The following is a 21,931-nucleotide window of genomic DNA, read 5'->3' as shown; positions in this document are numbered from 1 at the left end:
GAAAGCATGAAATACCATCGGTAGCTCAGTGATGTCATGGACATTGTTCCCCAGTCCCATCTTCTTCACTGGTGAACCGTGTTATTCTACCGTCAAGAAAAGTTTTTACTTCCTCTCATTCACTTTTTAAAATCATCCTATGAACTTATTCATAAAAATGAATGTGTTAATTATATATTTCTGGGAAGCATTTCAAGGCATAAAAAGAACCATCTGAATCCCTCGACATGAACAGAGGGCAAGCTGGCTAAATGGCGTGGGTATGGCAGGGAATGGGGGAACAGGATGCTGAAAGTGGATCACAGGCCTCTCATGTCTTGACTATACCCCTACATCCTGACCCAAACTACTCCCTAAATGAAGGACCTACACCTTTCTTACAAAACCTATACAACCTACACAATTTCACCTTGCTAGGGGAATAGCATATACTTATCAGCCATGGGTGCTTAGAAACGAAACAAAGGCAAATATTTTTTGTCATGAAGTCAATGAAGACATAGTAAGTGTGTTACTATAATAATCTACCCAACTGGACAAGAAAATGACTTGCAGTTCCCTGTCTTGTGAATATAAATTCCATTCTTCAACGTTTTCCTGGTGCCTAGCTTAAACTGGAGCTATGTTTTATGCCCCTTTGCTCACATTTTATCTCTACTTGTATTTGTTGCTCAGTTTTGATCTCTTGGAGCTGACCCTGCCGCGACCATCTGGACTCCAAACCTTGATGATGTGCTCTGGTTTGATCTAAGATTCAGGCTCTGGTTTCAAGTTTTAGCCTTAAAAGTCATAGAATCAATATGTCTGTTTCCTAAAATTGGCCTCCCATCTACTCACCAACCTCTCTAGCTTATAGAGCTATCTCTAGCCCAGACCTCAGTTTCAGCAGGCCCTTCCTCTGAAAATATGTTCCATTCTTTTCTCATTCAGTCATAATCTGGCCATTTTGGAAAAACTGTTGTAACTTCCATAACTCAAAAGCTCAAGTAAACTCATCCCGTTAATATTTTTAATAAACCATCAAGTGTGTATCTATTCTGCTTTCTTTCAGCCTCTTCAAATAAAATTTTTATATTGCTGAGTCAGAGAACCTAAGCTGCCGATACTGATTGGCTTGGAGCAAAATGAAATAAAAGGAGGTAGAGCTTATATGATTTAAAACAGTATTGCACATTAGGGACCAGTTATGTTGCTAAGTGAAAAAAGCAAGTTTCAAAACATTTTATAGGATACAATTTTAAATATATATTCTCTCTCTCCCTCTCTCAAATTTTATATATATTATTTTAAATACATATTCATTCTCTCTCTCCCTCCCTCTCTTGCTCCCTCTCTAACACATAATATTTTGAAACCTGATTTCAACTTGCATAGGAAAAAAAATAGAAGAATACACTCCAAAACATATGTGCAATAGAATTGAGAGGAAAATTACTTCTTTTATTTTCCTCTGCTGTTTGAAATATTCACAATGATCTTAAATTATTTTATAATCATACACAAAAGAGTTAATTTCAATTATTTAAATTTCTCTCATGGACTGAAACTATAACTTTAATTCATAAAAACAAAGCTAATATGCTCCAGAGAATTTCTTGAGAGTATTATTCTCAAGAAGACTCACACCTGAGTAAACTATCTAATACCTGTAACCCCTTCCATCTGCCTCTTCTTTGCTATTCAATTGAATATAATATTAGCAAAAGAATATTATGCCACAAGAGAGCCAGGATCAGTCACAAAATGATCTTTCTCACAATTTATTTGGTTCTGATTATACTTTTGAATAGGAAAAACATATGTTGTTTGAGGGTAGCTGAGTTTCTGTACTCTTAAGGTAAAAAATTGAATTAACTAAAAACAAGAGTGTACAAAGGTCTAAGCTCATTTTCCTCTGAAATTAAATGCAAAATATTCTGAATTTTAAGTCCCACAATATAAGGGGAATAGCAATGTAATTAAATATATCATATGCTACATGCTGCATAGATCAGTAAGTCATCAGTGTATCCACAGCTATTAAAACTCCAATACACACCTCCCATGTAAAAGAAAACTTTCCTCAACCCCACATAATCCTCTGGCTTCAAACTGTCTCCAACCTTGCAACAACAAATTTCTCAAAAGAGTTGTTAAATAGTCATTACCTCTATTTCCTCCTCTCCCACTCATTCCTCAACTCAGCTCAACATGGCTTCTGCAGCTCTCCTTAGTTTCCACTGAAGTAATACATGACGTCTCTCCATGCCACGATGTTCAAGGGACATTTTTCAATCCTTTCACTGTTTACCACTTTGCTTCCTTTGGCTTCAATGACAAAGCCCTCTCTCTTCCCCCTCACAGACCCCACTGTTGTTGCTTCTCCTCTGTGAACTCCCCAAATGTTTTGGGTACTCTCTCCACACTTTCCTCAGTGGTCTACTTCTCATGGCTCTCTCATCTCTTTAGTGTTTTCACTCATTCCCATGTGTTTGGAGTTCCACAGGCTCAAAGGCACCTCAAAATCAACTTGTCCAAATCTCAATCCATATTTTCTTCCTAAACCTTGTTCTCCAGGGTATCCCATCTCAGGGACTGTCACCACAATCTATCCAAATTAGAAACCTAGGAGTTATTGTTGACATTACTCTCTGCCCTATAGTAATCCATCAACAAGTCTAATGCATTTTTCCTGACCTTTCCAAATTCCATGCACTTCTCCCTATCTCCACTGCCACCTGTTCTATTCACCCTAGACCTCGCAGCACAGCTTCCTAACATTCACTCGTCATACCACAATATATTTCCAATACTGCCGGCAAATATAATTTTGTATAATGATTTAAAATAAGACTTTATATTTGGAATATTTTTTTCTATACATGCATACATACACATGCATACACACACCCCTACTGAGTATTTTACCACAATATGATTCCACTCAATCGACATTCAGCTTCTCGCTGACCCTCAGCCACCTGTCTGGCCAGGCATTATGGAAAAAAATCTTTTCTCCTCTCTTAAAAACCTAGGCTATATTTATCTTTATAGACTGACATTTAAAAAGAACTAGGTCATTCATAACACTACATGTTTAACAGATTTAATTTACTGATTATCCTGGTAATCATATAGTAATTATACTGCACACAGCACCCTAATACTGAAGGGGCACTAAGGGATATTAAGCCAAATACTACTAGTATATATCTGTGACAAGGGAGGACTCAAATGAAATAGCAATTTATGGAAATAATCATTGCCTTCAATATTTCTGATAAAACTACCTATCAGTAACTACATACGGCATTGCTTTAATAAAACACTAACTGCAGCTATCAAGAGACCTAGAAATAGGCAACTAACTAGTTGTTACATGAGCTGCACCATGCACTGGAAACAAGAGGCATCTAATTATTCAAAAAGTCACACATTAAGCAGATATATACTAAATGTATAGCAATCAGGTAGATTTTAATACATAAATAAAAAACTCCAGAAGGGCAAGAATCTGTCTTCTTTGCTTTTGCACCCCAAGTACTTAGAACAGTGCCTGGCACAGAGAAGGCATCCAATATATTTTAGATACATGAGTGAACAGATTTATAAAATTAAATTAATATGATCAACTACTACGGCTAAGCAAAAAAAAAAAAAAAAAGAATGCTTTTTTAAAAGCAAACATTCACACTGATTTTAATAAGTTCATCAAGCTGCCATGTATTCATCTAGTTACCTTCAAAAGAGACATCCTTTCTTGAAACTATCTAGGCATATAAGAACTTTTTCTATTCCAAAACTATCCAAAGAGAATTTCAAAGGGAAGGTATCATTTCTAACAAAAACAGCAGAGAAATCAAGAGATGAGAAGAAAAGCCACTGAATGACATTGAGTGGTTACTGATGGAATTAGGGCAATTTTGACAGAAGGGAGGTAGATGTAGGTGGCTGGGAAATAGGAGAATGTGAGGACTGTGGCTTCACCCATTTTAAAGGTTCCCTCAGGAAAAAGAATAGCTAGAACTGAAACTAAAAGACAGGGATTTCTCCTTCCCCCAACAGTGAGAAGATCTAAATATGTAAACCTAGATCTTACTTAAATTAAACAAGCTACATTAAGAAAACTTCAAGAGGGGGGCCTGGGTGGTTCAGTTGGTTAAGCGTCTGCCTTTGGCTCAGGTCATGATCTCAGGATCCTGGAATCGAGCCCCCACATAGGGCTTCCTGCTCAGCGGGGAGCCTGCTTCTCCCTCTCCCTCTGCATCTCCCATCCCCCTTGTGCTCTCTCTCTTGCTCTCTCTCTCAAATAAATACTTGAAGTCTTAACAACAACAACAACAACAACAACAACAAAACCTTCAAGAAAAAAGACAGATTAAAGGTCAGTCTGAAGATCAAGAGCACGTATTTTGATTTGGGGGTGAAGACGAGCAGGATTTTTTTCTCAGCTGAAAAAAATGGAACATTATATGTTAATGTGAAAAGGAAGAAAGCTCTAAATGTTCATGCTTAGTGATTCTAGCCCTTCAGGTTCCCTCTGAGCTTATATTTTATTTTGTTCTCCCAGCAGTTTGTTGATGCTTGGTTAGGCTGAGACCACAGATTAAGACAACACTTTCCCACTTTGGTTAGTACAGCTATGAAGAACACAATCAAAGTGCCTACCAAATATATATCAATTTTCTGATATTCTAATAAAAGAGGATGAATAGTTTGAAGATGGTTTTATTCAATAAACCAACACCTAATTTTAACTTCAGACATTCACTTAGTATTTTTGGTTAGGAAATCTTCCTGCTATAAAATGTGACCTTTTAACCTAAGTTTTCAGAGTCAGTACTCCATTTTTCTAGTTTTCAAAAATCTCAACAGCTACCACACAATTTCAAAATCAGAAGCAGTTATCCAGAAATAATTCTGCCCAATTCCTTAAATTCTCTCAATAATTTAATACTCAGGCCATGAGCACTACTATTTTGAATACATTCAACATGTCACAGAAATCTTGCTACCACTTTCCAGTTTGGATTTTCCAAGTCCTCACATCACACATCTCCTCTCTTCCTCTCTCCCTGCCGCTGGCCCTCTTCCTCAATTCTAGCTCACTCACTTTTTCCCTGAAGTTATTTCTTCAAGACACCTTACCTCCAAGCTCATATAACAGACCTCCACTACTAAGCTTTTAACACACTCTGTTTTTAGCTTTCTCTTCCATACTATCTTTATTTCTTTCTGATAATTTCAAATTCATATTAAATTTTTTCCCTTTACATCTTTCCAGTGGTATATTTAATTAACTGAATTCTGCTTTTATCCATTAAAGTTTCACTTTATTCCAATATAGTCATCTAGTGGTTCTATAATAAGTTCAAAATACTTTCAACTATATTTTAGTTAAAAGTTCATTAAGAACACAGGCTGAAGGGACACCTGGGTGGCTCGGTCTGTCGACTGCCTTTGGCTCAGGTCATGATCCCAGAGTCCCGGGATAGAGTCCCTCATCGGGCTCCTTGCTCAGTGGAGAGCCTGCTTCTCCCTCTGCTGGCCACTCCCCCTGCTTGTGCACATGTGCTCTCTCTCTCTCTGACAAATAAATAACACAAATCTTTAAAAAAAGAAGAAGAAGAACAACAACAACAACAACAACACAGGCTGTCTCCTCACTTTAAAGAAAAATATCCCCAAAGCAAAACTACAGTATTTTATACAACAGGTGCTTTACTTAAATAAATCACAAAAATAACTTCATGTAAGTACCTAACCAGTATTGCTAAGACTCACCAAAAGCTTCTAAATGTAAAGAACACTAATGTTTAAAAAAGACATTTCAATAGCCATTAAAAATTTTTATCAATCCTTGTATAATAGATATAAACTTCTCTCAATTAGACAAATTTTACCCTTTTTATGCATATGAATTATCATGACACAACTGCAATAATGAGCCAAATAAAATAAAAAGATTTTAATTGTAGAAGATGCAGCACATTTTGTAAAGGTCAAAAAATCAGTTCTTTTATAGTTGTTTAAAATAGCTTCCTCACATAGTGATCCAAAGGGGCACCTGCACCCCAATGTTTATAGCAGCAATGTCCACAATAGCCAAACTATGGAAAGAGCCCAGATGTCCATCGGTAGATGAATGGATAAAGATGATGTGGTATATACATACAATGGAATATTACTCAGCCATCAAAAAAATGAAATCTTACCATTTGCAACAATGTGGATGGAAATAGACAGTATTATGCTAAGCAAAATAAGTCAATCAGAGAAAAACAATTATTATGATTTCACTCATATGTGGAATTTAAGAAACAAAACTCAGGATCATAGGGGAAGGGAGGGGAAAATAAAATAAGAGAAGGAGATAAACCATAAGAGACACTTAACTATAGGAAACAAACTGAGGGTTGCCGGAGGGGAGATGAACATTAAGGAGGGCATGTTATGTAACGAGCCCTGTCAATTCTACCTCCAAAGTCTTTCCCCATTTGGAAACTCCTCTCCCTGTGAGTTTGGTAAGATCTCATCAACCCATGCAATTACCTCCCAACTAGTTTCTCTATTAAAAGTTTCTTCCTAGGGGTGCCTGGGTGGCGCAGTCGTTAAGCGTCTGACTTCAGCTCAGGGCGTGATCTCGGCGTTCTGGGATCGAGCCCCACATCAGGCTCCTCCGCCAGGAGCTTGCTTCTTCCTCTCCCACTCCCCCTGCTTGTGTTCCCTCTCTCACTGGCTGTCTCTCTCTGCCAAATAAATAAATAAAATCTTTAAATTAAAAAAAAAAAGTTTCTTCCTAAATAACAAAAAGGACCATAGCAATTTTAGCTTTAAAATATTTGTTGAGGATTGTCTTTACTATGTTGATAACTACTGAAGTTGGATGGTGGGCACATGAGGCTTTATCCTATATTATTTTCTCACTTTTCCATATCCATGACATCACAATTATCTGTTTAAATGTTTATATGCCTCTGTAAGATGGCAAACTCCTTGGAGGTAGGAATTATCTCCTATTCATCTTTAAATCAGCAATGTCTAACACAGTTCCTAAGAGACAGAAGATAATTTTTTTTCAGTTGGATGAAATCATCCTATAGGAAAAAATAACAAAATGGTCAAGAAATCTGAAACAACTCAGTGTTTGTTAGTTTATTAAAATGGTCTGAGTATACATTCCTATCATTCTTCATTATGAAGCTCAAAGGTAGGAACTGTGTCTTTATCTATGTATCTCCTAGAGCCTAGGAAGATCTTCATAAAATGTATGTTCCAACCAAGTTATAAATCTTGTATTTTATAAAAACAGCAAAGCTCTCAATTTGCTATTTATTTAGTCACCAAAGTAATTTGTGTTCCTGCCATTCTTATGGTCTCTCTGTAAACTCCTACTGGAAGGCTGGCAAAGGAATCAATTTCCCAATTTATTCTCCCCCTCTCATTGAAATTTCTACATTCTTCTATAAAAACTAATCCACTAACCTACCCACACTACAGAAATGGCACCTGTCCACTTGGCTTTAAAAGTTCTGGCTCTGGAGCCAGTCTGTCTAGATTCAAATCCTGACGTGGTCATTTACTCACTGCATGATTGTGGGCAAATTACTTGCTGGCTCTTGAGCGAGTTACCTAATTCATTGCCATTATCTTCTGTGCATTTTTATATTAGCCTTTTAATGTAGTTGCACCTCAACTTCTCATCTCTTTTTTTTTTTTTTTTAAAGATTTTATTTAGTTGACAGAGTGAGAGAGCACAAGCAGGGGGAGCTGCAGAGGGAGAGGAAGAAGCAGTCTCCCCACTGAGCAGGGAGCCCGATGTGGGGCTCAATCCCAGGACCCGGGATCATGACCTAAGCCAAAGGCTTAATCAACTGAGCTCCCAGGGGCCCCCAGTTTCTCATCTCTAAAATAAAGATAATAATAGTCCGTACCTCAGAGGGGTGCTGTGATGACTCGAGTAAGGCATCTAAAGTGCTCAGGGTAACACCTGGCACATAGCAGGTAAACTTCAGTCAGCTATTACTTTGTAGCCATGCCCCACCTCTCCTCCTGTCACAATGAACTGTCTGTGCTCCTAAATACAACTCCTCCATTAGACAAAAAATCCACCTCTTCTTGCCCATTCAACGACTTCTCTGGCAACTGTGTCCTCTCCTTCTGGCATTACCAAATTTTCTCCCCTAGATTATTTCCAACAACATACGACATGCTAAATTGACCATCTTAATTTTTAGAATAACCCTTCAATCCACATGCACTTCCTAACATGTCCCTATTTCTTGTCATCCTTTTATAGCAAAACTACTCTGAAGAGGTCCCTATACCTGCTGATTATCTTTCCTCTTAGACACGGTCTAATCAAGCTTTCATTCTCATCGCTCCATTGAGAGGTTCTTGTCAGGGTCATCAGTGACAACCACATTGCTGGATCAAGTAAAATTCTCAGGCTCACTCTGACTTGACCTATCAGCAACTGATCCTTCCCTTCTTCTTGACAGACTTAGTTCCTTTGATTTCTATCTTGTTTCTTCTCCTACCTTTACAGGCTGTGCTTTCTTGGACTCCTCTGTGTGATCCTCCCTATCTCTCCAACCTCCAGACACTGGAGTGGACAAGGGCCTGGTCCCTGGATGACTTCTCTATTCGCTCCCTAAGTAATCTTGTCCATTCTAACAGCTTTCAAGATCATCTATACATCAGTGGCTCCCAAACTCCTATTTCCATCCTTACTTTCCCTTTGAACTCAATCTAACATCTAACTGACCAAAGGACACAATTCTTTGGATGTCTACAAGACATCTCAACATCTCCCAAATCTTGATTTTATCCTCCAAAGGTGTTCTTCCTCCTTTGTCTTTCATATTTAAGTAAATGCGAGACCTAGTTGTTCAAGCCAAAACTCTGGCATCATTGGTTGGTTCTTTTTCTCAAGTCACACAGGAAACATAAGCAAATTCTATCAGCTCTGCCTCAAAATAAATCCAGAATCTAATCACGTTACTTTTTGCTATCAGCATGGCCTAAGACATCATCATCTCTCTCCTGGTTTATTTACAATAGTCTTCTAACTATTCTGCCTGCTTTTGTCTTTGCTTTCTTATAATTTATTTTTTACTTCAAAGCCAGAATGATGCTTTCAAAATGTTTAAGTAAAAACATCTCACCATAACATGACATGATCAAGACACAAAGCAGTCAATAACTGTCCTATGAAAAATGAATCTACTTATAATCTAACAGGAAATATACCAATTTACATGTATTTAAAAATTACACAAGAAAAAAAAATAATCAAGTACCAAATGTAGCTATGTAAAACTTTCACAGACTTGAAGGGACAGAAATCTGTAAGTCAAGAATTTTCATTCATAAATTCATTTAATAAATTTTTGTTGAGCACCTAGGCACTGTGATAGAGACTGTAGGACAAAAGTGACTTTCAGGAGGTCATGTGCATTTGACATAACTTTGAAGGGCTAGAATAGAAAAATTAGTTTGAGACAGTGATTCCTACAATAAACACTACAAATCAAAGTAGAGACAGGAATGTGAATACAAGGGATAATAAAGACACTGACCTAAGAAAAGCACACACTTCAAAGAGCCACTCTACATATAAGCCATGAATTTCATTCCTTTTTCCTTTTTCTCCTATTTCCTTCTTTCATTCATATTTATTACTTGTTCTGATGTATTCTGTGTAGTACACCATATAAAATAAGCATTTGGGTCTTTTTTCTTCTTTTCTTTTTCTGATATAGTAGCAGCATTTTGTGCCTCAACAATTAAAATGATCAGGATTAACGCTCTGGGTTTTTGGGGTTTGGGTTTTTTTGTTTTGTTTTGTTTTTGCCATTTAAGGTACAATTTATGCAGTGTAAAATTCACCCCAGTTCTGTGAGTTCTGGCAAATTCACACAGTTATGTGGTCATCACTATAACCACGATATAAGACAGTTCAAAAATTCTATGCTCTCTTGTAGAAAACACCACCCAACACGATCCATTCTTGGAAGCTACTAATAAATTTTCTATCATGATAGTTTGGCTTTTCTAGAATCTTATATAAGTGAAATCATGTAGTATTTAGCCACTCAAATCTGACATATTTCACTTAACACAATGCATTTGAGATCCACCATGTTGTTGCGTGTATCGGTAGTTCATTCTTTTAATTGCTCAGGAATGTTCCATCGGCTGGAATAACAGCTAGTTGACCCATGTTGGAGAGCATCTGCATTGTTTCCAGTTTGGGGCAATTACGAACAAAGATGTTGCAGACTTTTGTACACAGGTTTTCCTTGCACTTGGGTAAATACATAGGAGTAGAACTGGAATTGCTGGGTAGTAATAACAAGTATGTGTTCGAAAATGCCACTTTCCAAAACAGATACACCACTTTGAATTTCCACCAGCAAAATATGAGAGCTGCAGTTGCTACGTATCCTTGCTAGCTCTTGATATTATAGTGCTTTTTTGTTGTTGTTTTGCTTTTTTATTTCAGTCATTTGAATATGCGTGTAGTAGTATAGTAGTACCTCATTGTGGACTTAATTGGTATTTCCCTAATGACTTATGTTGCTTAGCATTTTTTCATGGGCTTATTTATAATCCAAAATATCTTCTTTGGTGAAGTATCTGTTCAGATCTTTTGCTTATTTTTAAATGGGGTTTTTGGGGGGTTTTTTTAGTATTGAGTTCTGAGAATTTTTTTATATCCTGGATACAAGTATTTTATCAGATTTCAGTTTTGCACATACTCTCTCCCAGTGTGTAGCTTTTCATTCTTGTGAAGGTCTTTTGAAGAACAAAAGTTCTTAGTTTTGATGATGTCAAATTTATAATTTTTTTTCTTTCAGACATCACCCCTTTGGTATCATATCTAAGAAATCTCTGCCTAACCAAACGTCACAAAGATTTCCTATGTTTTCTTCTACAGTCTTTATAATTTTAGCTCTTACATTTAGGTCTATGACCCAATATGAGTTAATTTTTAACATGGGGCAAGGTGTGCCCCAAGTTTGTTTTTATTGTTTTTATTCTTTGCATATAGATACCTAATTGCTAGGCACAATTTGCTAAAAAGATTACCTTTCTCCATTGACTTTCAATTAAACCTTTGTTTACAATCAATAGACCACATATGTGTATTTTTTTGTATACAACTGTATCATAATGCACATACCATACAACTCATCCATTTAAAGTACTTAATTCAATGGTTTTAATATATTTACACAGTTGTATAGCCATTACCACAATCTATTTTAGAACATTTTGATTACCCCAAAAAGAAACCCTGTACCTCTTAGCATTCACTCCCCATTTCCCTAAATCCTCACTCTAGCTCCGGACAACCACTCACTTACTTTCTATCTCTATAGATTTCCCTATTCTTGATACTTCATATAAATGAAATCACACAATTGCTCTTTTCTGATTTGCTTTTTTCATGCAGCATAATGTTTTGAAGGGTCATGCATGTTGTAGATGTACCAGTACTTTATTTTTATTGCTGAATAATATCCCATCGTATGTATATACCACATTTATTTATCCATTCATCACTTGATGGAATTCGGATCAGTTCCACTTTTTGGTTATTATGAATAATGATACCATGAACATTTGTGTACAAATGTTTGTGTAGACAAATGCTTTCATTTCTCTTGGGTATATTACTAGGAGTGGGATTGTTAGGCCATATCTTACCTCTATATTTAACCTTTGGAGTAAGTGCAAGAATGTCTTCCAAAATGGCTGCTGCACCATTTTACATTGTTATCAGCAGTGTAAGAGGGTTTCGGTTTCTCCACATCCTTGCCAACAGTTGTTATTATTTGTCTTTTTTATTACAGGTAACCCAGTAGGTGCAAAGTGGTATCTCATTGTGGTTTTGATTTGCATTCCCCTAATGGCTAATGATGTTAAGCATCTTTTCAGGGGCTGGCTGGCCACTGGCTTGTCTTCTCTGGAGAAATGTCTATTTACGTTGTGTGGCTCTATTTCTGAACTCTCTATTCTGCACCTTTCATCTATGTGTCTATCCTTTCAGCAATAATGTCATGACTACTGTAGCTTGATGGTAAGCCCTGAAATCAGGTAGTATGAGTCTCCCAAATTTGTTCTTCATTTTTACTTTTTTTTATTTTTTTTTTTAAGATTTTATTTATTTATTTGACAGAGATAGAGACAGCCAGCGAGAGAGGGTACACAAGCAGGGGGAGTGGGAGAGGAAGAAGCAGGCTCATAGCGGAGAAGCCTGATGTGGGGCTTCGATCCCATAACGCCGGGATCACGCCCTGAGCCGAAGGCAGACGCCTAACCACTGTGCCACCCAGGCGCCCCTGTTCTTCATTTTTAAAAGTGCTTTGATATTCCAGTTACTTTGCTTTTCTATATAAATTTTAGAATCAGCTGTTCAGTTGCTACCAAAAAAAATTCCACTAGGAGTTTGATTGAAGTTACGTTGATCCCAAAGACTGGTATGGGCAGAATGGAAATCTTAACAATATTGAGACTTCCATTCTATAAACATGGTATATTTTTCCATTTATTGAGGTAGGCCTTCTTTGATTTCTTTCATTACTGTCTTCTACTTCAATGTAATGGGTCTAGTAACAGTTTGTTCAATTTCTACCTAAATGTTTCATTGTTTTTCTAGTGCTTTTATATTGTTTTAATTTTCTATTTTCAATTTTTCACTGTTAGTATATAGAAATAAGATTGATTTTTGCATGTTAACCTTGTATCCTCCAACCTTGTAAAACTTAGTTTCCAAGTTAGGTTCTGCCAATAAGTTAACAATGGTATGCGAACGAAAGGTAGAAGAAAAGAAAGGATTGTGTTGCCAGTAGTAGTTATACCATGACTCTTGAGGATTACTGATACCTTCCAGGTGCTCTAGGAAATACCAGCACCAATCATATAGTGTTCCCCCACCAGCTCAGAGGTCTGGGTAACTCTTTAGAAGCCAAGAACTAACCAAACGACCCCTCCCCTCACAGGTCCTTCTAAACCCTAGGTGCTCTGAGCATCCTCAGAAGCATAAGCATCCACCTGGGCAGCCTTCTTCAGAGGTCCCTGCACCAGCTCCTCAGGAGATCTCCACTGAGTTCCTAGATTCTGTTCACAATACTTCTTCCATTTTATTTCTCCACCTCTAGAGGATACTGCTGCTTCCTACTTCAGTGTCGGCATTCTAACACACTAGAAACCAATTACTTGCATTAATACCCTTCTATCTGAAAAGGCTGGCACGGGTTCTGTTTTCCCAACTGGATTCTGACTAACAATCTTCTAGCTCGGATCAGCACCCCTTCCCCACTCCCAACACCTAACTGTCCTACAAAATTCTATTAACTAATGACAAAGATTCTCTTTTTGACCAAACTCTACTCACGCTCACCTGAACTCTCTTCTCAAATAGGCCCTGACTTTTTAGCTTCCATGTTCATCTCTGCATTGTCCAATTTTAGCAACAATCCTACAAAGTCAGTTTAGCCAGGATCCCCTATCCGCAGTATCTGATCACCCTTGATTTCTAATTGACTTCCTCATCTTCCACCATCCTCAGGTGACATCCAATCATCCTGATCCACCTTTAGAAAGAATCCTGTTAGGTCAGTTTAGCCAAGAACCACTTTACCCCTGATGTTTCCTCTCAGTAACTTTCCATCTGCTGACATCCATCCTCTCCTTGGCTATAAATTTGCACTTTTCCTATATCTAGAGTTGAGCCAAGTCCCTCTCCCCTACTGCAAGACCTCATTTCAGTGATCCCTATACCTATCATGATAGCTCCCCCTCCTTGAATAAAGTGTCATCTTTAACGAGTGTCATGAATAATCTTAACAATAACTCAGGGCCATAGAAACTGAAAATTCATCCTAAAGGTGGAAATAATACTAAATGAAATCAATAAAAAACATAAAAGATAAGTTCAGAAAGGTGGACATGAATCAACTAGCCTCTGGATATAGTATAGGGAAATACTGTGAAAGGTTTTTGAAACGGGCTAAAGAGACTACTGAACACCTTTTCTATGGAATGCGGCCCCTTCTGGGAATTATCTGATATGACAGACGTGTATGACTTTATTTGTCTTTACCTAGGCAAACTTACAACTCTCAACAGAGGATGTGTAGAAAATTGATAACAATGCCTAAGTTTTTGTCCGTAGCCATGAAAATAGTTCCTGTTCATGACAATGCAAGTGAATTATCAGGAAGAGAATATAAATCTCTAAATTGAATTCTCATTTTGATTGGTTCTAATATCTTACTGGTTCCCATTAACTAATGGGTTAAATAAACTCTCTAAGATGTGTTCATTTTACATTTGTATATGTGAGACAAATAAGATTAAATTTTCTTTGTTTAATTAGGGAAGGCAGCAAGCTCTCCCTTACTCTTAAAGCATCTCCTTAAAAACATACTAGATTCAACATTTTGGTCAGGAAGTTGAAAAAACTATTCTCCAGATTTTACAGTGAGAAGTCATGAGCTTTCCAACCCTCAAAACCATAAATAATATATCTCCTAAATTAAATCAGGAGTCTCTCAGGATGTGTATAGATTATCATAAGAAGCATTCATCTGTCTCTTAAAAAGATAAAATTTTAATTCTTCTTTCTTCTACTTTACTGTGTAAAATGTGTGAAATTCTGCCCAGACTTAGTAGCTTCTCCTGGGCCACCGGCATGCATATAATTTGATATGTATACTCAATAATAAATCATGGTTTCTATATACCGGTATGGCACAATCATTTTGTTGTCAAGATTTAAAGTTTACTAAGAAATTATCGTCATGATTACCTCTTTAAAAAACTCAGCTATAATAAATATAAAGAGTATGCATACTAAATATAAACAAAGTACCCTTTTTTGTAGCTCTAGATAAAAAACTTCAAAATATAAGGTAACAGTTTTAGTCAGAAAGAATAAAACAGACTGCGTTACAGTTTATAATCAGTGGTAAAATGAGTAATTCTAAGCAGTATAGCCCCTTTCAATGGTAACAGACTTAGTAGAGAAAGGAAATATAACCCTTTAACAATAGGTATTTACATATTTTAGCAATAAAGCATACAGCTGACTACTCTGAGCAATGTTATGTCTAAATGAAATAATAAGGCAAATGTATCTTCCAAAAGTAAGCTAAATAAGACCATACTGGACAGAAGACCCAACCAAACATAAAGAGTACCCATGAATTATGTTTTAACTTTTATCTTTTTAAAGTACATTAAAATACCAAGATACATATATAGATTTTAATTAGTAAGACAAATTAATATCAACTATGTAAATGTAAAATTTTCAATACAAAAAATAAATTTTTACCATCTTCCTAGCAATTCTCCCCAAGAATACAGGATCTTCTCAGGACAATCCTTAGACACATCACCTGTTCCACTTGAGAGTTCATTATCACTCTCTGCAGAAGAAACACAAAAACAAAAATGACAAACACCGTACTACATATATTTGATATTTATATATTACAAAGCTGAAAACATGACTGTGTGTCTAATAAAACAAACAATACTTCTGCTTATATTATGCCCATTGGGAAAAAAACAGTAAAAACTTCATTAACATAATTTATCTTTAGTGCCTAGATATATTCTCAAAGCATAAACATTTTATAAAAATTCCTATCCACAGTTTATATAGTATGAAATTGAAAATACTTATATATAAATAACTTTATCCCAAGAGGATAAAATATTAAAGCTAATGGTAACAGAATTAGAAATTCCTATGTGATATTCTAATCACCAGATTAACATTCTCAAATATTAACATTTTATTAGTGATGCCAACAAACACTGAAATCAAGAGTCAGATATATATATCAATATATAACACCAAAAAATATATATATTATAATACAAACACCAAACAACTAGAAATATAGGAAAAATTTTAAGGTTTTAAAGATACATTCAAAAGTACAAATATTTTTGACTAAAGGAAAGATTAAACTATTTGGCCTTTTAAAACTGCAACTATAAAGTAATAGTATTAGAAAGAATACAACTGGTTGAGTTACAGCGTAAAATCAGCGATGAAAATGAGTAATTGTAAGCTGTGTAAATCTTTTAAGTGGTAACAGAGCTGATGGAGAAAGGAAATGTAATGGGCACCATTTATCTACATTAGAACAAGGACTTTGACACAGTACTATAGAAGAAATGTCTGGAGAAGTATTATCTGAATGATCAAATAAGCTAGATAAAAATTTGTCCGGCTCATCGCAAGGAGCAATGTTTTCTCAATGTTGTTGCAGTACAATAGGGACTGGCATTAAGTGAATGCCACAGGGATCGGTGTTAAGAACAGTTATTACTTAGCATACGATCCAAGTATAAACTAATTCATATTGGTGGATAGCATCAACACCAAAAAACAATACAATAAAGGAAGGTTTATTTGGCCAGGTTAAAAGATTTGGTCATATTCACACAAAAAGATTTCATCACATATTTAGTAAAGTATAACCAAAACATACGCACACACATAGACAAATGCTTCAACATGCTTAGAACACTTTGTTCAAAAAGTAAACATTATTCTGGATACTGGAATGAATTTCAAGAAGGTAGACACTAACATCACTGCTCTAGAAATACCTCACATAAGCAGTTCGGTGAACTCTGCAACAAGTTCATCATGAAAATAATAGAAATGAGAAACTTTTTAAAAGTTGAAGCAAATGAAATATTGCTAAGCATGAGAGGAATAAGGTAAACAGAAACAACTGGAGCCTTACATTTTAAAATATTCTAAAAAACTATCAATGTAAAAAACTATCCCTTATAATACTTAAAATTTTTTGATTTTAAGGTACTTTTTGAGAGTAAAAAAGGACACTATTAAAACTTACACTGGAAAAAAGGTTAAACTTAGACTATCTCAGGTAAACAGGGACTGCTGATCACTCTTCTTATAAATTGGTACCAAGTATGAGTACTTATAATATAAACTGGATTTCAATTAAGCAGGGTCCAAGATGGTCCCACCTTATACTCTATTTTGTTCCACAGTAAATAATAACACATCAAGGTTCCAAAGTATTTGTGAAGTTGTATATGCTAAATTGGAGACCAAAATCGAAAAACACAATGAAAAGGAAAAAGAAAAAAAGGAACCAAATCATTAATCTTGATTATAATAAAAATCAGAAAGCACTACTGACACAGAGAATCTCCGATTCTTCTTATTCTTTTTGGGAAAGAAATAAAACAAAACCAAGATGCCATAAGAAAGATAAAGAAATCTGACTACCTATAAATTAAAAGCTTATATGAAGGGACACCTGGGTGGCTCAGTTGGTTAACTGGCTGCCTTTGGCTCGGGTCATGATCCCAGGGTCCTGGGATCGAGTCCCACATCAGGCTCCTTGCTCAGCGGGGAGCCTGCTGCTCCCCCTGCTTGTACTTTCTCTCTCTCAAATAATTAAATAAAATCTTTAAAAAACTTACATGAAGTAAGGTATAGCGTATATTAAAAAAACAAAAAACCAAAAAAATTTCCCAACATTTGACAAATGGTCTTAATATTCAAATAAACTAAAAAATTCCAAAAGAAAATTGGGCCAAGGACCTAACATAGTACAGTTGCATAAAAAATAACTGGCCCATTAAAGATGTTAAAGAAAGCCTTACATCGCCAAAGGCAAGGGAAGCAAGGGCAAAAATGAACTACTGGGACTTCATCAAGATAAAAAGCTTTTGCACAGCAAAGGAAACAGTCAATAAAACTAAAAGACAACTGACAGACTGGGAGAAGATATTTGCAAATGACATATCAGATAAAGGGCTAGTATCCAAAATCTATAAAGAACTTCTCAAACTCAACACCAAAAAACAAATATTCCAATCAAGAAATGGGCAGAAGACATGAATAGACATTTCTGCAAAGAACACATCCAAATGACCAACAGACACAAGAAAAAATGCTCAACATCATTCGGCATCAGGGAAATACAAATCGAAACCACAATGACACACCAGTAAGAATGGCTAAAATTAACGAGTCAGGAAACGACAGATATTGGTGAGGATGCAGACAAAGGGGAACCCCTCTGCACTGTTGGTGGGAATGCAAGCCAGTGCAGCCACTCTGGAAAACAGCATGGAGGTTCCTGAAAAAGTTGAAAATAGAGCTACCCTACGACCCAGCAATTGCACTACTGGGCATTTACCACAAAGATACAGATGTAGTGATCCAAAGGGGCACCTGCACACCAACGTTTATAGCAGCAGTGTCCACAACAGCCAAACTATGGAAAGAGCCTAGATGTCCACCGACAGATGAATGGATAAAGAAGATGTGGTATACATAGACAATGGAATATTATGCAGCCATCAAAAAATGAAATCTTGCCATTTGCAATGACATGGATGGAAATAGAGGGCATTATGCTAAGGGAAATAAGTCAATCAGAGAAAGACAATCATAGGATCTTGCTGAGATCATATGTGGAATCTGAGAAAAAGGGCAGAGGATCATAGGGGAAGAGAGGAAAAAATTAAACAAGACAAAACCAGAGAGGGAGACAAACCATAAGAGACTCTTAATCTCAGGGAACAAACTGAGGGGAGTGGGAGGGATGGGGTGGCTGGGTGATGGACACAGGAGGGTATGTGCTATGGTGAGCACTGTGAATTGTGTAAGACTGATGAATCACAGACCTATACCCCTGAAACAAATAATACATTACATGTTAATAAAAATAAGTAAATTATTTTTAAAAATCCAACAGGAAATTGGGCCAAGGACCTAAAGATAGTACAGCTGTATAAAAAATAACTGGCCAATTAAAGATGTTAAAGAAAGCCTTATCTCAATAATTTTGTTATTCAAATTTTAAAAAATGAAACAGAAAAAAACAGAGAACATAAAGAATAATTATATCTAGTGTTGATAAAAACATGGGGAAACAGGCAAAAAGGTGATCTTTATAGAAGAGCAATCTTTTTAAATAAATTAAGAGTCCAAATTAATACATCATTTGATTCAGCAACTCCACTTCTAAAAATTTATTCTCCAGGATTACATATTACAAATAGATATATGTAAAAGGATTTCACTGTATCATTGCTTGTACTAATAACTGAAAATTATCAGGAATTCTTCAATCGAAGTTGCATTAACTAGGGGCGCCTGGGTGGCTCAGTTAGTTAAGCGTCTACCTTCAGCTCAGGTCGTGATCTAGAGTCCTGGGATTGAGCCCTGAGCTGGGCTCCCTGCTCAGCAGTAGGTCTGCTTCTCCCTCTGCCCCCTACCCCTGCTTGTGCTCTCTCTCTCTCACTCTCATTCTCTCTCTCAAATAAATAAATAAAATCTTTATTTTAAAAAAGAAGTTGCATTAACTAAATTATGGTACATCCATTCCAAAGAACACCACCCTATAGTTTAAGAATTGACTAGATCTTTATATGCTATATGAGAACCATCTAAAACACATTATTTTGTGATGAAAAGCAAGAAACAAAGGAGTAATTTTTAAGTATAGTTTTATTTCAGAAAGTAGTATTACTTATATGATTACGAAGACCTTTAAAAACAGCTATAAGATTATATACCAAACTATTAAAAAATAATTATGTTTCAGCACTTAACAGTATCTTCTCACATAGTAGGCATTCAACAAATGTTGAGGGAACACATCTTTCACTTTTAAGTTTCTTGTCTATAAAAATTCTTATCTCTTCAAATAAGTACACATAACTATAATAAGCATGGGGAAAGGACTTTTATCTTTTAAATAACCCCTGTTGCTACAGAAAAACAAAAGCCTATTTCATTATTATAACCCCCTACTAATAAGCCATAAAACCAATCACTGACAACAACAAGGTACTGTCTCCCTGAACAATCTCCCAAGTTATTTTCCACCACAAAAAGGAATTAGAACTGTAAACACCTAGATTGTAGGAGAACCACAAAGAGAAAGGGGGAAAATGAGCACATGCACTGAAGTTAAAACTAGACCCCTGATGAATAATTAAGGCAGTAACCACAGCAAGCCAGGGGCCAAATACTTGGACAAAAAAATAGGACTTAGCCAAAGAAGACAGGAATCCTAGGCTTTTATTGAATCCTTTTTCAAATCTCTATTCCAAACACTACTCTTAAATTTTATAGACACTCATTGTATTCCCTAAACAACCTAATAAGGTAGTCATTACTCACTCGCCCACTTTCAAAATAAGAAAACTGAGGCACAGAGGTTACCCTGCTAATAAGTGATGGACAGACAGAATTCAACCTCAGTTTGAATCCAGAATCAAATGCTACCTCTCCTTACAGTTTTGGGTTTTCTGTTGGTTTTTTTGCTTTTTTTTTTTTTTAAACCATGTTTTCATGGGAGACTGTGTTTGGCATTTAGCAGATTCCAGTCTGTGCCAAGTGCCAACATCTAGTAAACGCTGGAAGCCAGAGCCAAGAATGGAAAAGGCAGGCACATTTAAAGCAACATGCCCGAGAAACACTGAATTGAGAGCAAGAAATTTAATACACAAGTTTCAGGGGTATAATCTCCTTGACACTCAGGAAGAATAAAAATAAACTGATATCCTAGTGACCTCAAAAGTGAGCCACATCTATCTTCCTTACTGCAGAAACAACTCACCATGGGTGTTTTAAATACGTATTGGCCATCCTGCTAGACAAGAAGAAAGGAGGCTACAGGAACATAAATTAAAGTTACTGTATTAGATACGATGGAGTTTCTACGTAGAATGAAAGAAATAAACTTAAGGGGAAAAAAAAGAATAAAAAAGATACTGGAGGACACCTGGGTGGCTCAGTAAGTTAAGCATCTGCCTTCGGCTCAGGTCATGATCCCAGGGTCCTGGGATGAAGCCCCGCATTGGGCTCCCTGCTCAGTGGGAACCTGCTTCTCTCTCCCTCTGCCCCTCCCCCCTGCTCAAGTGCTCTCTCTCTCTCTCTCTCTCTTTCTCAGGCTCATGCGTGCTCTCTTTTTCAAATAAATAAATAAATAAATAAATTTTTTTTGGAAAGAAAGAAAAAGACACTGGAAACCAAAGTGCAGTAAGAAACACAATGAGGAGGTTAGCAAGTAGAATGTGGCAAAGAGAAGCAACAACAGAAAAATGTGGTTATGTAAAAGGGTAACACTGAAGGTTTTAAAAAGGCAACTGTATCCCATTCTACCTAGGAAAAAAAAAGGAAAATTGACAGAAGATTCTTATCCTCCTAGATAAATCTTATTTTTTCCATCAAAAACCAGGTAAGGGGGCACCTGGGTGGCACAATGGTTGAGCGTCTGCCTTCGGCTCAGGGCGTGATCCCGGTGTTCTGGGATCGAGCCCCACATCAGGCTCTTCTGCTGGGAACCTGCTTCTTCCTCTCCCACTCCCCCTGCTTGTGTTCCCTCTTTCGCTGGCTGTCTCTATCTCTGTCGAATAAATAAACAAAATCTTAAAAAAAAAAAAAAATCAGGTAAGGATTACCCTTTTCTGGATGGGCTAAGAGCTACCCTTCTGGGCATGTTCTATGATAGCAACTATCACACCATATTACAATCACCTATTTTCCTCTACATCCTCTTCTATCAGATTTTAAGTTTCTTGGCAGTGGGGAAAAACTTTATTTCTGTATTCCCAGTGCCCAGATTAGTACTTGGCCATAGGACATTAAAAGTTTCCTGAACTGATAACTGGGGGGGAGGGGGGTGGAGAGAGGGGATGGAAGAAAGAAAAATCCATTACAACTACAAAAAAAAATGTATGCCTTGAAAATTAGTGACTGTTAGTACATGGGCATTGCAGAAATGCGTAAAGGAAACCAGGTCCATTCAGTCATTCATAATGAATTCTGGAGCAAAAATGCCTGGTTCTGAAACCCAGTTCCACCATTTACTAGCTGTGATCCTGGTTAAGTTACTTAACCTCTCTGTGATTCACCTGCCTA

General features: G+C 36.6%; 1 protein-coding gene across 7 annotated transcripts in view; it reads right to left on the bottom strand.

Moving 5' to 3' along the window:
* RABGAP1L (RAB GTPase activating protein 1 like) overlaps nt 1-21,931 on the bottom strand; it is a 741,419-nt gene that overhangs the window by 527,852 nt on the left and 191,636 nt on the right. For all 7 annotated transcript variants that reach the window (XM_034667692.1, XM_034667693.1, XM_034667696.1 and 4 more), the window contains one exon: nt 15,329-15,422. In XM_034667692.1, coding sequence (XP_034523583.1) covers nt 15,329-15,422 — 94 coding nt within the window. The remainder of the gene's footprint in view (nt 1-15,328; nt 15,423-21,931) is intronic.

Source organism: Ailuropoda melanoleuca, chromosome 8 (genome assembly GCF_002007445.2).
Source record: "Ailuropoda melanoleuca isolate Jingjing chromosome 8, ASM200744v2, whole genome shotgun sequence".
NCBI classification, from domain to species: Eukaryota; Metazoa; Chordata; class Mammalia; order Carnivora; family Ursidae; genus Ailuropoda; species Ailuropoda melanoleuca.
The sequence above is the reverse complement of the archived record's forward strand: the minus strand, read 5'-3'. Positions and strand labels throughout refer to the sequence as shown.